Source organism: Amblyomma mixtum, chromosome 2 (assembly GCF_055824585.1).
Source record: "Amblyomma mixtum isolate Tamu chromosome 2, ASM5582458v1, whole genome shotgun sequence".
NCBI lineage: Eukaryota > Metazoa > Arthropoda > Arachnida > Ixodida > Ixodidae > Amblyomma > Amblyomma mixtum.
Genome location: NC_143013.1, coordinates 197,831,678 through 197,847,940, shown reverse-complemented (window position 1 = coordinate 197,847,940; position 16,263 = coordinate 197,831,678). Strand labels below are relative to the sequence as shown.

Below are 16,263 nucleotides of genomic sequence, written 5' to 3'. Positions count from 1 at the left end.
ACCCAAGTTTTTGAGATCGTGACAGAAAACTTAGCGATGAGGAAAGTGTTCGGGAAGTTGGTGCCGGGAGTGTTGTCAGAGGAGCAAAAGACCAACCGGAAAGCGATCTGCCAGGATCTTCTTCATCATGTGAATGAGGACCCCGATTTTTTGCCCAGCACAAGGCGGCAACGCTACCTCAGGCTCCCTACAGCCCAGACTTCGCCCCGCCAGACTTTTTTCTATTCCCGAGAACCAAATCGACTCTCAAGGGGAAGCATCACGGATCGGTAGAGGTGGTTCAAAAGGTCGTTACGAGGGAGCTAAACAGCATTCCGGTCCAGGCGTTCCTGGAGGCGTACGAAAGCTGGAAAACGCATTGGCAGCAGCGTGTAGGTGCGGAAGGGCGCTAGTTTGAAAAAGTCTAATCGTTTGTACTATTCTCTTGAATAAATTTTATAAAATAAAATGAGTCCTACTACTTTCAGAACAGACCCTGTATATCAACATTGTTTTTTTGCTTTTCGTCCATATCGCGATAAAAGTTCGTAAACGTTGAAGATTCAAGCAACTCTTGCTGAAACACATCCACGGTGAGCAGAAGACACGAAGTTGTGTTATTAAAAAATCCGTATACCTTTTTCCAACAGGGACTCATCATTCAACGCCCGCCGGACTTAATGATATAAAAAAAAAACAAAAAAACCATATGCGTGCGTTTTGTTTCCTGATATTCGCAGGCTGCCGCGGTGGCTCAGTGGTTTTGGTGCTCGGCTGCTAACCCGAAAGACGCGGATTCGATCCCGGCCGTGGCGGTTGAATTTCGATGGAAGAGAAATTCTAGACACCCGTGTACTGCGCGCTGTCAGGGCATGTTAAAGAATTCTAGGTGGACGAAATTTCCGGAGCCCTTCACAAAGGCGTCCCTCATAGCCTGAGTCGCTTTGTGAAGATAAACCTCCATAAACACATGAGCTTCTGCGGTAAAAGATAGCCTGAATTCGCTTACCTTAGTCGCCTTTGAAAACAGTGACACGTGCAGGTTCTTGCGTCCTTTCTTTCCCGAGATGGGAATCACGAACGCCTTCGACGTCGACCAGCGCTCCTTGCCCCGTACCGTGAACTGGTTCGCCATAAAGCCTGCATGTGCGCAACAACCAAGACGATTAGAATGTGTGCTGGTAATGTTCGCGCTGCGAATGTTCGCACTAGTTAGCGGAAACAGGAACTGAAAGGCGACGATAAATTTAATCAGTCCATCGGCATCAGTTTAGCGAAACGGCTTTGTTTTAGAACCAGATGAGGTTCACATGTTGATATGGAAATCTGCGTTATGCTTGGGACCATTACAAGTATTGCAAAAAAAAATTGCTGAGGCTCAGCTTGGCTAAGCCTCGGGAATGCGAAGCATATTAGTGGCTAGGCTTGGTAATACATGGCTTTCATTGGTTGAATACTTGGTCATTTTAATACAACCACTAGAAGCCTTCGTCGTGGGGGAAGACAACGGCATGGCTACAGCGGAACGCCGACTAACCCCGAGACGCGCGTTGGGTGAGCGCCTGGATTGCCACGGAAGCCGCGTCTGCCTGCCCGGTGGAGCGAGCGTTTCACCTACACCGAGTGTGAACGCGCGTTCGAAATGCGCGGGTGTGACGGCTAGGGGTCCCACGGCGACGGCGCGAGGTGGAGGCCGGCTCTCTCATCCGATGTCACGTGGTGTGACGTCACGGTGTCACGTGGCGTGACGGCTAGGGGTCCCACGGCGACGGCGCGAGGTGGAGGCCGGCTCTCTCATCCGATGTCACGTGGTGTGACGTCACGGTGTCACGTGGTGTAACGTCACGGTGTCACGTGGGGGTCTCACGGCGACGGCGTGAGTGGTAGCTCTAGCAATATGCTTCGCATAAAAAAACGTACTGTTGTTACTATTCTTTCTTACCCGACGTAACAGAGCACGGGCTCAGGCGATCAGTTCAACCACACTAAATAGATTGGTCGCGCATAATTTCCATCACTTGTCTTTGAACAGAGCTGTGTTCCACAACGGATGGTCAAGGCGTTTCCTCTAGGCGCCGTCACAGACCAACCACATTTTAAATAAGGCCCTTCACAATGTCGACACCACGTTTCCAATTCAGCACTTTTTCCATCTGTCGCATTACATCCGCCAATCGTTTCCCCGCGGGGAGTTAAGGGTAGCGAACCTGGAACATTCTCCTAGTCAACCTCCTATATTTTGGCCTCTCTACTCCACTCCTTTCAACCCAACAATATTTTGCCGCAAAAACTTCCCCTATTATTTGAATCCTCGAATGAGTAGAGATAGCCTCGATATTTCTCTTTTGCTCACCAGTTTGCCGCGCTCCATTGTGGTCGTTGATCTCGTAGCCGAGCTCCGACCCTGCCTCCAGGAAGGCATGTAGCGCCTTTGTATGGAACTTTGTCGAGCTGACGGTCAGCTCTCCACCGGTCCCGTGGTAGCCTGCGTTACGGCAGATGTTTACGGTAAGAGTTTATTGTTAGCAAAAATTGTTCGCTCCCTTCTCCCGTAAGAAAACTTATGTTTTCGGAAAACGCACTAGCTAGCCCATTTAATACCTGCCTTGCTATGGTGGAAATAAATGCAGCGTGTTTCTGCCATATCATATAGAGCATCTGTTGCCTGTTAATCACCTGGTGCTCCATATTAAACTCAAAAGCGTTAATGAGACGAGTTAGGAAGACTGAATGTTAACATTCGTAGAACAACAAACACATAGCGACATGGAAGAGAGCAACTGTGCATAAGTGCTACTGTAGTTCTTGGGTACTCAATGTTAATATATTTAGTGCAGAAAACATGTGCATACACAGGAGAGCACAACAGTACACAAGCGCTACAGTAGTACTGTAGTAGGTCTTGGTACTCAGTGTTAACATACTTAGTGTAACAAACATGTGGATATATGGGAGAGCGCAACAGCACACAATCGCTACAGTAGTACAGTAGTAGCTTTTGGGTACTCAATGTCAACACACTTAGTGCAGTAAACATGTAGATACATAGGAGAGCGCAACTGTCCACAAGCGCTACAGCAGTACATTGGTAGCTCTTGGGTACTCAGTGTTAACGTACTTAGTGCAAGAAACATGTGGATACATAGGAGAGCGCAACAGTACACAAGCGCCGCAGTAGTATAGTATAGCTCTGGTGTACTGTTGCTCTCCTACACCCCCGTGTGTTTGTTGACTGCGAATGTTAATATTGATTACCCACTAGCCCGAACCCTTCCAATTCTAAGAAGGCTAGCACAGACAAGACGCTGTTGAGATCGGCGTCATTGGGTCTCGCTTGGAAGAAGCCAGCACACGTTTCTCATGGGTGGCTCCAAGTACCTGTTATCTACTCGACGACAATTGCTCCCAGGCCTGCCGTAATGGGCCACCAGGTGAGGGCCCGGTCCTCATGTGGCTTCAATCAACGTGCTTTCCTGTGTCGGAGTGTGGCTTACCGCAACCTACGTGACCTCGCCGGCACTCTCATCACTCAAGCTGAAACACGTGACGAGGGCGTGTCCACAAGTGAGAGAAAGTGTGAGATTGTGCGCGAAAGTAAGCGTTCAGGCCACTCCCTCCTGCGTGAGGCCGTCCTCTACCAAGGGACATTGGGGAATGAGAGGCCTACATAACTCGGCTGTCAGTGTGGCCGAAGGACTCCCCCGTTTGCTCTGACGTTTGTAAAAATGTAAATAAACCCACTCGTAATCTTCCTCCCATCACCCAACTCCTTCACTCGACGGCATTCCTGTCCTGGCGGTGGGAACAGATGTCGACTTGACCGCGGTTCCGTCAAGCAGAAGTAGCAGTAGCGACCGCTGAACCCCCATCATCCAACAACGCCTCAGCCTACGAACGCCAGTAGTATTCAGAAAACCTTCCAAGTGTCGGCCTTTCGTCTGCCGGGCGCGACATCGCACGCACCTTCTTCGGCTAGGCTTGCATTGGTGTTGTCCTCCGACTTTATGAAGTACGGCAGCACCTCGTCGTAGGACCAACCGGTGGCGCCACCTTTGGCCCAGTTGTCGTAATCACGCCGATTGCCCCGGTTGTAGATCATGTAGTTGAGCACACTTCCGCCGCCCAGCACCTTGCCTTGGGTCCACAGATCCCTCTGGACAGCGAGGAAAGAAAAACCAACAGTGGTGAGGGCAGCGCTCAGGCTGCTGAGAAAAAGTGGTTTCCTTGGCCTTTTCAATGCTTAACAGCGATAGCCACTGCTCAGGCCTCAGGTGTTTCTGATAATGCGTTATCGGTGCGAATTTATGTATTTTCTACAATTTCGACGCCTTAATCCTCGCCTAAAGGATGACGACGCTACTACTAGCAGTTCAGTTTCATCCGGGGCGAAAGAAATAACACTAATTTTGCAGCGCACACCTCCGCACGGACCGGGCGGTATTAGAACAGCGGCCGTTCCGGCTGCTGTGTGTTCTGCGCATGCGTTCGGAGCTAGACGTTATGGTGGTTTCGAGATCGTTCATCTCCCGGTCGCTTGAGTAACATAAGTTAGACTGCGCACTAAAAAAATTAAAAATAAAAGTGCTTTGCCAGCTCCAATCGCATCAGCCAGCAAGAAGGAGGCCAGAGTTTACTGCGTCAATTGTTACTGCCGTTTTTCGCGGCAGGGGAAATTTCTAACGCGACCGTCGTTGTAAACAAAATGAAGAGATCAGAGCACTCCCTGCGGCGGACCGTTATTGGAGCTCTTCCAGCCATGACTTGCGCAGTCTGACAGAGTCGGTCGCTGCGGACGCGAGAGCATATTGGCACATGCTTCCTAAGCAAAGACACAGGTTACGACACAGTCGGTGCGGTGCCTGTGGCCATCACATATCTCTCCATTCTAGCTAATGCTCTTCATAAAGTGGGGAAGAATTGAGCAGAGTCTATTAATCTTGCCTCTCATCAGCAGGGACAATTGTCCAGCATTACTTGACATGTGATCACGGGAGTAGCGTAACAACGCTGCAGAGGCGGAACACAAACAGCTTTACGAATGCTCCCTACTAAATGGCACACTAGGCACTAAAGACGCTAATCTCGGCTCTCATCGGTAGCGCCAATAGCCCAGCGGTCTCAGGTTGTTTGTTGTCGGCAATTACCGCGGTCACAGCACCAGCAGGCTACAATGACCCAACGTAAACAGCTGCGCGATGGAGCCAAAACATGCATGATCTGCTGTCCTTGAGAGAGCTGTATGGTGGAAACTACACTTATGGACGAAATAACCTGCACTTGGGAACATTAATGTTTTCGTAGAAAGCAAATGAAGATGTTTAAGAGAAAAAAATAACATTTCCCGGAACGGCGTAATAGAGCAACTTTCATGCGTATATATATATATATATATTGCCCTGAGAGTGTTTGCAGCGGATGTGGTACTCGCGGAGGTATTCACGGTGTCCGAGAAGTGGATTTAGGAGGCTGGCCGCTTGTTGTTACCGCCGACCAGATACGTGCAGTAAGTTTCTCGTTGCTTGAGCCCTCAACCAGCGTCAAATGTTTCTGCTGCCAAGATATCCCTGTCATATGAAATCAGTGAATTACCTCCTTGTCAGACACAATCATTCCTCCTCATCCGCTTTGTCATCTCCTGCCGCTTTTGCTGCCTCGCCATGCAGAGCGGATTCCTGGAATCAGTGCCGAACTGTCTGTCTACATTTTCTGCTTGATTGAACTACACCCGTATTTTCTTCGTAGGCAGCGAGAAAACCGTGCGTACCATGCTTATGTTTGCAGCCGCAAGCGCAGTTCCGCTAACTACGAGCAACGGTTAATTCGCTGCTAAGGCATGCGTCCGTTGCCAACAGCTGAGAGAATGTGGCAGTTAACGGCCTTTGATATACGCAAAATGAAACACAATGAAAATGCTTTCATGTTCACTGAGTCTTTTGTATCGCGCAGAAAAACCTACGTTTTAAAAAAATACACACCAGCTTGCACCTCATCTCTATTTCTGCGCAGCTGATGCACGCAAAACTTGAGGCTTACGTCGCTATGCGGGGCGTTCAGGAAAGTATGGCTTACTGTACGCGACAGCAGAAAAAAATGATGATTGAAGCAGAAAAGCCTCAACGAGGGTTGTACTAATAGCCAAAACGACGGAAATACAGAGCGCATACGGAGCGAATACTGGACCGTCGTAGCCTCGTTGCTGTTGAGAAAAGATACATATAAAATAATGACACGCAGTTGGTGCGTGCCTCATCATTCGCTGCACAATTTTTCGTAATTTATATTGCCAATCAAGGCGATTGGCGCCCACCTGCTTTTCAGTGGCGAAGCCGCAGTTCTCCTGAGACTCCGTGTAGAAGGCCCAGTCGATCTCGGAGTGTTGGCTTGCGGTGGTGAGGAACGGTACGTCCGTCACCGTGTCCTCCAGCCCCCCTGCCTCGAGCAGTAGCACCCGCGTCGACGGGTCCTTGGACAGCCGGTTGGCCAGCACCGAGCCCGCTGAACCGCCACCCACTGCGAGCCATCACGAATAAAGGGCACATGTAGCAACTCCGCGTAATATGCAGTTGCTCTCCAACCTGTCTAGTGACATGGTATGTTCTAGTTTTTCCGGTCGTCCTTTGCGCGCACGATGCAAGCGCGCCTCCAGACCAGGCTGCTAATACGCTCGTCGTAATTCGTCCAGCAAAGAAAATACCAGCCTAACCAGTTTTTCTAACATTTCACAACACGGTTTCTCGTCTTCAATGTTCCCAGCCTTGCGAAAAAAAAGTCTTAAGTGAGAATAAGTTCAAATGTATACTAGTTTGGTTTTGGTTTTGTGGGGTTTAACGTCCCAAAGCGACTAAGGCTATGAGAGACGCCGTAGTGAAGGGCTCCGGAAATTTCGACCACCTGGGGTTCTTTAACGTGCGCTGACATCGCACAGTACACGGGCCTCTAGAATTTCTCCTCCAAAGAAATTCTAGCCGCCGCGGCCGGGATCGAACCCGCGTCTTTTGGGTCAGCAGCCGAGCACCATAGCCACTGAGCCACCGCGGCGGCTAAAATGTATACTAGTATCTACTTGCCTATATGCGTATTATTGTCAACAGAAACTCCGCGGATCGGTTACCGCGAAATGAATAATCGCGTCACTGATGGTCCGGCATTCACAGCACGCTAAGGAGCGTGAAAGCTAGCTTTTTATGCCTTTTGTTCAGGCGCAGCGTACGCGTTCGTTCAAGGACATCCGCGGGTCCGCGTTCTTTTCGGAATCTCTGGCGGTTTCCGGCCAATCAGTGACGACGCGTGTGCGGCGCCTTCCACAAGGTGGACTCCACTGTTTACGCTCGTCATCCTCGGCTGATCATCGCACGCAAGTTTTGACACGGACGCTTGCTGGTGCCCTCCACGCCGCATCGAACAGCGACAGGAAGCAGCTCTGCACACGGTGGCGAGCATAGAGTTCCTTACTATTACCTAGAGGGAAAGCTGGCGGCGCTGCACTTCAGCCACCATGGACGCCCAAAGCATCATGAGGCGGTGAGCTACTTGTTGCGGCACAGTCGTAATTTTTCGGGAACATGGAGTGGCACTACTAAGACGTTTCATTCCGAAAACGCTGTTCGTGTGTGCGCAGACGACTTTCGCGCGATCGCAGTGGGCAAAATTCATAGTAGTGAAAACGCGACGACACACGGCGCCAATAAAAGGTTTCACTTTTCCGAAATGCCATTAAAAAACCTCTTATAGTATTTAAGCAACAACATCTTTTTTGAAAACATATTTACTTTTAAAAGTGCGCTTGTTAAGTACGAAATATTAGTTTTTATAGTGTTCATTACTAGGCCAATAGGAGAGCGAGTCGTCTCTTATTTTGGGCAAACTTTGCACTTAAATGCTTTTCTGCTCGTTTGTTCCAATCATTAGACAAGATTTTCAATGTTAGGACGTTTGTAGTTATCAAACAGCTTTATTTTTCTATTATTTTTTGGCCAAAAGTTGCAGTTCCGCAACAAGTAGCTCACCGCCCCATGATGCTTTGAGCGCCCATGGTGGCTGAAGTGGTCTCGAGGGGTCGCCATGCAAACTCCCGTAGACGGGCTGCCAGCTTTCCCTCTAGGTAATAGTAAGAAACTCTATGGTGGCGAGGTCAGGTCCTATTAGGTGGTGAGGTCACGGTGGTGAGGTCAGGTCCTATTGGGTGGTGAGGTCACGGTGGTGAGGTGAGGTCCTACTAGGTGGTGAGGTCACGGTTGCGAGGTCAGGTCCTATTGGGTGATGAGGTCACGGTGGTGAGGTCAGGTCCTAAGTTTCCGCCGGCCCTATGAGAATCCGAAGGAATTCTTTCGACGTTCTCTAAACATGCAGTCTAGAACAGGCTCAGTCCGTCCGAGCTTCTGATCGCGTAATGTGAATTAGTAACAGCAATTTAAAGCGTTCAGACAGCTGTACGTGGACATTAGATAGCCAGGTTTGGTTCTGGCTGTTCGTCTGATTCAACAGACTCCGTCGTATCACAGGAGACGGAGAAGAGATGAGTTCTAAGTCTTACCAGCGGGAGAGGGACACAATTCTGAGAGTTGACTTACAGCGACAAAGGTTTTGCAGGGGACTGTGTGTACAGCACCCGGCGTCGGTGTCCCATGCCCTAACATCCGCTTTGCCTTTTTGACTATTCAGATTTCATTAGCGAGGAACTCCTTCCCTCAAGGACACCGTCGGAATCATCGTACGCCTTTAACCGAGAACATTTACCTCCTCGAAAAACCGAATGACTCACAATAAAACAAATTATGTATCATTTTGTCACTATTCATTTTATTTACTATCAGCACCATTGGTCCCCAAGATGCAGTTGAACATTGGTTGGCCAGATGAACATTCAGCTGATAAGAGCGCTAATGCAGAAAGCACTCGTGAAACGGTAGAAAGGAATAACAAAAGAAACGTAATGGCACAGGTGCCTAAAGAAACAGCACAAGACAAAGTGTCAAAATTTACGTAGACATCATATGACGGACTGGGTATATAACACCTATGATATTTGCGCCAATAAGATATACTCCGTGGCCCCACGCGTTGACGGAGCATCTGCACATGGCCTCCGCCGCTGGCGCTCCGTCAAAGGTTGAGGCTTCACACATAGCTCGCGTATATCATCTTTGCTAGGAAAGTAGCGTTTTCGTGCTGAAAATTTTTGGCGATTTGATTGAGTTATGTGCACTGGAGAGGTTGCTTTCCCTGCAAGTTTCTCGGAAGCGCATGTATTTTGGCGCGATGTATTGTCAAAATTTGTTGTCCCACAGTGCCGCGGGTAACCATGTTTTCGAAATTCTAAAAACTGATATGGGTATTACTTTCGGTGGTCTACACGCCTCTCAATAATTACGGAGCTTAACATAAAGTTAACTCCCGATATTAGTTAACCTGCCTGTTAAATAGCACGCTTTAGCTGCACTCTGAGGCAGTGCACCACTTACAACGCTGTGCCGAAAAGCGTTCTAATTCAAAAACCATATTCTTAAAAATTACAGGAAGTCTTAAAGGAGTATAGACACCTAATTTTGGTGGCGTGTTTTGTTCTCTATAATGATGCGGTAGACCCCACTGTGCAAGAATCACAATGTGGTGTTCGCCTGCGACCGCTAAATCATCTGTAATCGTATTTTTCTATCATGCTGTTTCGGTTACGGTTTCAAAGGACGAACGATGGCTATGACGTCGTAGTGATGTTATATGTTGCGTGAGGCATGGAAAAACTGCGATATAATCGCTGCTTCTTCGTTTTAATTCACTACACTACTGAAGCCAGCCTTCCGCATGAGCCGGTATGACAACGAATGTCAGTTTTTCTGTGCCTCACGTGACATATAACCACACTGTGACGTCACAGCCATCGGTCGGCTGTTGAAACCGAAAATGAAGCAGCACGATAAAGAAATTCGCTTATAAACTATTTAGCTGGTTTGGTTTATGGGGTTTAACGTCCCAAAGCGACTAAGGCTATGAGAGACGCCGTAGTGGAGGGCTCCGGAAATTTCGACCACCTGGGGTTCTTTAACGTGCACTGACATCGCACAGCACACGGGCCTCTAGAATTTCTCCTCCAAAGAAATTCAACCGCCGCGGCCGGGGTCGAACCCGCGTCTTTTGGGTCAGCAGCCGCGCACCTTAACCACTGAGCCACCGCGCGCGGCTAAACTATTTAGCGGTCGTAGGAGAATACTATGAGGTAATACATGCATAATCATGCCTAATGCATCATTACAAAGAAGAAAACACGCACCCAAAAGTTCGGTGTGTATACTACTTTAAGTGAGTTACCCCTTATAATCGAATAATGGAAACTGAAGGATAGCGGTCTGATAACGACTGTCTCTGTAAGCGTCTATCTGTTCGCTTCGACGGTTTACTAGGTCCGCGCGTGAAAACTTCAGTATTTGTTTCACTTGAGCTATTTCCTGTGTTCCGTTCGAGCGAAAACGATCGAAAACGATTAATCTTCTGTTGAAGATCATTTTTGGCAATTATCTCAAGGTCATCACGCCGTGATTATGAGACTGATAAAAAACTGGAGCAGCTTTTCTAGTACAACCAATCTAGTGGTTCCGATATTTAGGTAGGAGGCTCGCAGCCAGCAGGATATTTAAAATTTATTTCGGGAAGTTTCCACCTAACGTAAGGGATGTTGGCCAACAGGTTCGTCTGTTTAGCGTCCATCAGGCCCAGTCTTACATTTACATAAGGGCGACACATAATGCCAACGGGATTTTTAACTCATGAACGTAACTCGGTCCTAGCCATCTAGTATGTATACATGCTTCATATTAGGTCAACAACAATGGCATCGGTATGTATCAACTAAGGCGTTTAGTTTTCTGCCGCTCTACGAAGTACAGTTATCTATGCTGAACAGGTACTTTTTCAGGTGTTTTCACTTCGAACGAGTTTTTTAAGCATGTACTTTTACTACAGTTCGCGATTCTGCAGCCTCGCACGGTAGCATATAGCCGCATATTGGGATTTAACCCCTTCTTATACCTGCAAAGAATAAGGAAAAAAAGGCAAATTTACCTGTAAGGCAGTAACTGAGATCCAAATGTGACCTCACAGTCCCTACCGCCCCTTTCCGTGAATAGCCTTTTGTGCCAGCTCCATTTAATAAAAATTACCTGACTCAAATAAGTGTCGTCATATCAAAAATGTTTCTCTGCAGTTGTCTCACGCGAATGACTTGGGTCAAGTAGCGTTACCTAGTGCTCGAAAGTGCTCGGTCCGAGGAGCAGTGCCGATCGCATTCCTTACAAACGGCCTACGCCGCTACGTGCGTCTTCGCTTAATTGTGCCGGTAATTTCCCCAGGGACGGGAGCTTCCTAGCGTAGCCCGCGCGCTAATACCGTGACTCCAAATGCTCTTTGCAAAAAGAAAAAAAAAGAGAGAGAAAGAAGAACTAACTTTCTACAGGCAGCAAGTTTCACTGCCAAGGGTTACACGCTGACACCATACGGACCAGATAAAAAGCGCGGGAGCGCGGAGATAACGGAAACAATGGACGCAGTTGCTCCGCTCCCTTCCGCATTACCGCACTACTTTCCCTCTGGCGGTTTTGGGAAACTCCGTTGCCGTCTTTTCCGCCTCATAACTCTGCTCACCAGCTAAGCATCACGTACATCTCTGCGCGCTGGTAAAAAGTTGTATGGTGCGAAGGTGAAAGAAAGGCGATCGCGAGCGGGAGACTGGAGCGCGCTGACCGCGGATTCTCGGTCAAGGCACCGGACGGACTAAAGGCCTCAGTGCTAGGCTTCCAATCAGAGTGATGGCCGCGGCGGCCGTGTATCACTGAAGCCGAAGTGGCATCGGCAACTTAATGAAACGATCGCCTAGGTGGTGTCCTTTGAATCAAAGAGGAGAAATATCATTGTAGTTAAACGCTCTAAAGCAGCAACCGGGCTGTAAAGTAGGTGGTATTGAGATGTCCCGCATCAATTTCGACCAGCTGCGCTCGTTTGACGTTCATTGACGACTAAATAAACGGTAATTTCGGCGCTTCCCGTCTCAGAAATAGGAGCGTCGTCCTGGGCAGCACAACTGCAGCAACTGTAATCCATTGGGTGTGAGGAAACGGATCTCTCCTCCCTGATGTTTTGTTGCCTCTGAAGCGATGACGCATACCCACAGTGGGGGATTGGGCAGGCACTCTGATGTCAGCCATATGTTTGATTCCCTTTCATTTTCGTCTGTCTACTGCATGCCGTTCTTTGGCATGTAAGGCAAAAAAAAAATGTACTTGTTGCGTGTCCCTAACTTCGCGGTAGTGGTTTCGTTCATCCTTGTCTGGTCGACTGGTTGGCGTACATGGTCTGTTCTGAAAGTAGTAGGACTGATTTTTTTAAACAAAATTTATTCAAGAGAATACTACAAACGATTACCATTTTTCAAGGTAGCACCCTTCCGCACCTACACGCTGCTGCCTATGAGTTTTACATTTTTCGTACGCCTCCAGGAACGCCTGGACCGGAATGCTGTTAAGCTCCCTCGACACGGCCTGTTGAACCACCTCTACCGATCCGTGATGTTTCCCCTCGAGCGTCGATTTTATTCTCGGGAATAGAAAAAAGTCTGGCGGGGCCAAGTCGAGGCTGTAGGGGGCCTGTAGGCAGCGTTGCCGCCTTGTGCTGGGCAAAAAATCGGGGTCCTCATTCATATGATGAAGAAGATCCTACCGGTTGGCCTTTTCCTCCTCTGGCAACACTCCCGGCACCAACTTCGCGCACGCTTTCCTTATGGATAAGTTTTCTGTCACGATCTCAAAAACTTGGGTTTGAGGAATGCTGAAGTCATCAGCAATTCTCTGATACTCATTTTACGATCACTGTTAAGTAAATGTTTCACTCGCTACACATTTTCGTTGGTCTTGCTGGTCGAAGGGCGTCTGGAGCGGTTGTCTTCCTTCACTCTTTCCTTACCTTCTCGGAACAGCTTGTGCCACTCAAAAAACACCTGATCTACCCATGGAAGCGTCACCGTAGGCTTCCTAAATCGTGTTGTGAGTCTCTTTGCCCGTTTTACTGAGATTTACTCAAAATTTGATCGCGTATCGTTGATCAAGCAAACGCTCGACTATTCTGCGTGACGAGACGTTTCGACAGGGGTTCACAGTACAAGCGACCTACTCTCTTCAGCGGCCGAGAGCATACTGCCCATTTTCCCCAGCATTCCCAATATCCCCTTCAATGATCCTGCACGCGCAGACCAGCTCTCTTCCGCCTGTTCGCCCAGGAAAAAACCAGTCCTACTACTTTCAGAACAGACCTTGTATGCCGCGCTAAAACAATGCCTGCCTTAAGGGGGGACGCGGTGATCAAACCGCGAAAATTTCGAAAGCAAAATCGAATTTTAGAAAATACCAGATTCGGTATCTGTAAAGTATTCTTAAAAACTCCATGTCCTTCCGGCGCCCTCACATGGCTGGTTTGTATACCGATGCAGTCTTCTATACAGGCTTTATTTGACTAGCGGTCTAGCTACTTTCTTGATCCAGTGTTGTTTTATACGGTATAATGAACACAAGAGTTCATTCTTCTTTCCCATGGAAATACGCTCCCAGAACAGTATTTTTTGTATGATAAAATCTAGCTGGGTGTAATAGACGGAAGTGTGGTCTGTTCCACTTATACAGGTTTTCAGTCTGAGAAGGCTGGAAATATCGTTTGGCTGCGCCAGCTTATAAGTGCTGTTAGTTTCCAGACAACTCAAAACCTCTGGGGCCACCGTGTCGGGATAAGTACCATTCGTTCGTAGTTCTATCGCTTAACAATAAATTCCCGCAGCTACGACGCCCACGCTAAATTTGGAAGGCATAAAGAAAGGAGGTGATATGCCTTTCATTCTGTATGCGCCCATTAGTTAAGAAGCTCTCCACTTGCCTATGATGTAATCATATTCCTTGTAGATGCCAGGCGGCGGGATGTCGAAGTACTCCGGCTGCTGCTCCGGCTTGAGATGCGTGAAGAGCAGCGTGACGGCCAGGATGTCCGCTTTGCTCAGCATGATGCAGCTGACGACCGCCGGTGTGCGCTGGACAAGCTCCGGAAAACGGCAGAAGCAGCCCCAAGCGCCCGTGTCTTTCCAATATGCTCGACCCTGTGTTTGCCGTACACAAGCACTTATTCAAGGGTCTGACTTCTTCGGAACTGCTACAAACCTTTAGGCGTCCAGGAAGGCCGCAGCCAGAAGAAGAGGTTTGCCAGCCTTGAAATGGCGCCGAATCCTCCGCCCTCAAGGTCTCTTCAGAGGTCTGGTGCTCACACTTTGCCAAAATTTAAACACACAGCGTACGTACAGCTGCGACACTTCGGAGATGAAAGCAAAGTGATCGTACCACGTTTCCTGAAGATGAAGGGGCCTACTGCTCTGCTCTTCCGTTTTTAAGTAAAAAGTTTACCTCCTTTCATAAAAATTAGGCACTCGCTCTCCTCCTCTTGTTTTCTACATTCTCTCTCTCTCTCTCTTTCGCGCTCTCTCTCTATCTCTCGTTACGCGCTTCCTCCTCCTTTACAACAGTCTCTCGAGCGCTCGACATGAGTAAGCATTCCTCAATTATTGTCTTCCCAGGAAATGCGCCTACTTCACTACCCTCCACTTTCCCTGTGCATCTCTCTATCTCCACCCTTTCCATTCGAGCAGCCTCCCTCCCCACGCTCGGTGGACGCAGCCGCAGTCACGAAGCATGGTGCGCCCACAATCAGCCCTCCGTATGCTGTCGGGACATTCCTTGTGTCTCAACGGCATTCCGTCCGCGGGCACGCGTAAGGGCCGTCGTACGATCGTTTCTTGCGCCTTGTGCCAAAGCCTCCAAGACTACTCAAGGCCTCTCCGCTTGCTTCGTGACGTCACGGTAGTTGTCCGCCCTCCGCCCGCGGCTGCGAGGGTTCGCCAGCAGTTTTCAGCGCATTATTGTACTGTCTGTCAGAGTTACAATGGCTGTAGTAATGAGCCGATGAACATGAATTAGCGACTAAACAACAGCTTTTTAACCGCCTGCTTAATTTCGCTCTATATCTTCCGTGCTAATTTATAATTTATGCTTTCTTTCGTGGCCCTCGCGAAACACTTCGTACTACGGCTAAGTGCTTCGTTTCTATAGTTCCATAATGATACTTGTGACAAAGCATTGCATTGCTATAGTTCCTGCTCTTCAGTTCACCGCAGTTAGTTCATATTAGCTCCAAATTATTTTTCCTAGTCAGCACAGCAGTAGAATGCAATGGAATGCATGAGATGCAGTACTTAGCTGCATCTCATGCATTCCACTGCTTTTTAAAGAAACGTACGTTTTTTTCGTGATATGCAAAAGCCGGTGGCGTGTTAAATATCGAAACAACCAAAATGAATGAACTCATGCAAAACAGTAACATGAGGACTTTATGAACATTTTATCGCTCTCGGTGCTTTGCATTAAAAATATTTCGATTCTTACTTTTTTTTTTACCGTCACCATGCCTATAGTTACAGATACTGTCAGATCGGAAGGTCTGTGACAGCACATTTCACATATGGAGATGACCCAGTTTCTGTACGAAGAAACATGACGGACTTTTCGTTCGCAGTGACTGTCCAAAGCTTGGTGTCGCAAATATTGGCTAGCTTGCTTTGCAATTGTTCAAACGAAGACACTGACTTTTTGCGTTTCCTCGCTTGCCTTGATAGAATTCTTAATGGCTGTCTGGATGGCGCCATTTTCCCGACGTACTCTCTTGCTGGGGACTCGCAACATGAGGGTTTAGAAGAAAGGTACGATTGGCAATTGGGGAGCACCGAAGGCACTGCGCCATTTTAAAGTTGATAGGATAGGATAGGATAGGATAGGATAGGATAGGATAGGATAGGATATACTTTATTTGCTCTATTTTACAAGTTATAACGGTCGATAGAGGTCGGAGCCCCTATTCCAGGGCACCGCTGAGTTTGGCTGCTCGCTGGAACACGATCGCGCTTGGGCTGTATGGTCTTACCGTTTGTCCCGTTTGTTTATCATGAGGTGAGAGCTTGATGATGAAGTCTTGCTCCTGGAAATAGAGCTCGCATACTTGCACGAAGAAGGTTTTTTTATAATACCATCTAGTTCTCTTGAAACCACTATTCCGCAACTTTGAAGTTTACAGAAGGATTTTTCTTATGTGTTGGGTTTTGTGGTACATAAGTTAGGGCTATCAAATTCAGTTACTTCATTTGGAATGTATGGTTAGCGTGAAATCCTTGCGAAGAACTGTTCTTATCCAAGTTTTTCTGTGAGCTTCATC

The 16,263-nt window shown here is 48.1% G+C and overlaps 2 protein-coding genes across 3 annotated transcripts in view; one reads left to right on the top strand and one right to left on the bottom strand.

The window, feature by feature from the left end:
• LOC149362147 (glucose dehydrogenase [FAD, quinone]-like) overlaps nt 1-14,011 on the bottom strand; it is a 41,346-nt gene extending 27,335 nt beyond the window's left edge. Inside the window, exons 1-5 of the mRNA XM_089568230.1 lie at nt 13,888-14,011; nt 6,287-6,489; nt 3,943-4,132; nt 2,333-2,464; nt 989-1,119 (exon numbers count right to left, since the gene is read on the bottom strand). Of these exons, the coding sequence (XP_089424356.1) occupies nt 989-1,119; nt 2,333-2,464; nt 3,943-4,132; nt 6,287-6,489; nt 13,888-14,011 (780 nt within the window). The remainder of the gene's footprint in view (nt 1-988; nt 1,120-2,332; nt 2,465-3,942; nt 4,133-6,286; nt 6,490-13,887) is intronic.
• The window catches only part of LOC149362146 (uncharacterized), a 234,574-nt gene that overhangs the window by 179,976 nt on the left and 38,335 nt on the right, over nt 1-16,263 (top strand). The gene's annotated exons all lie outside the window — the stretch shown is intronic.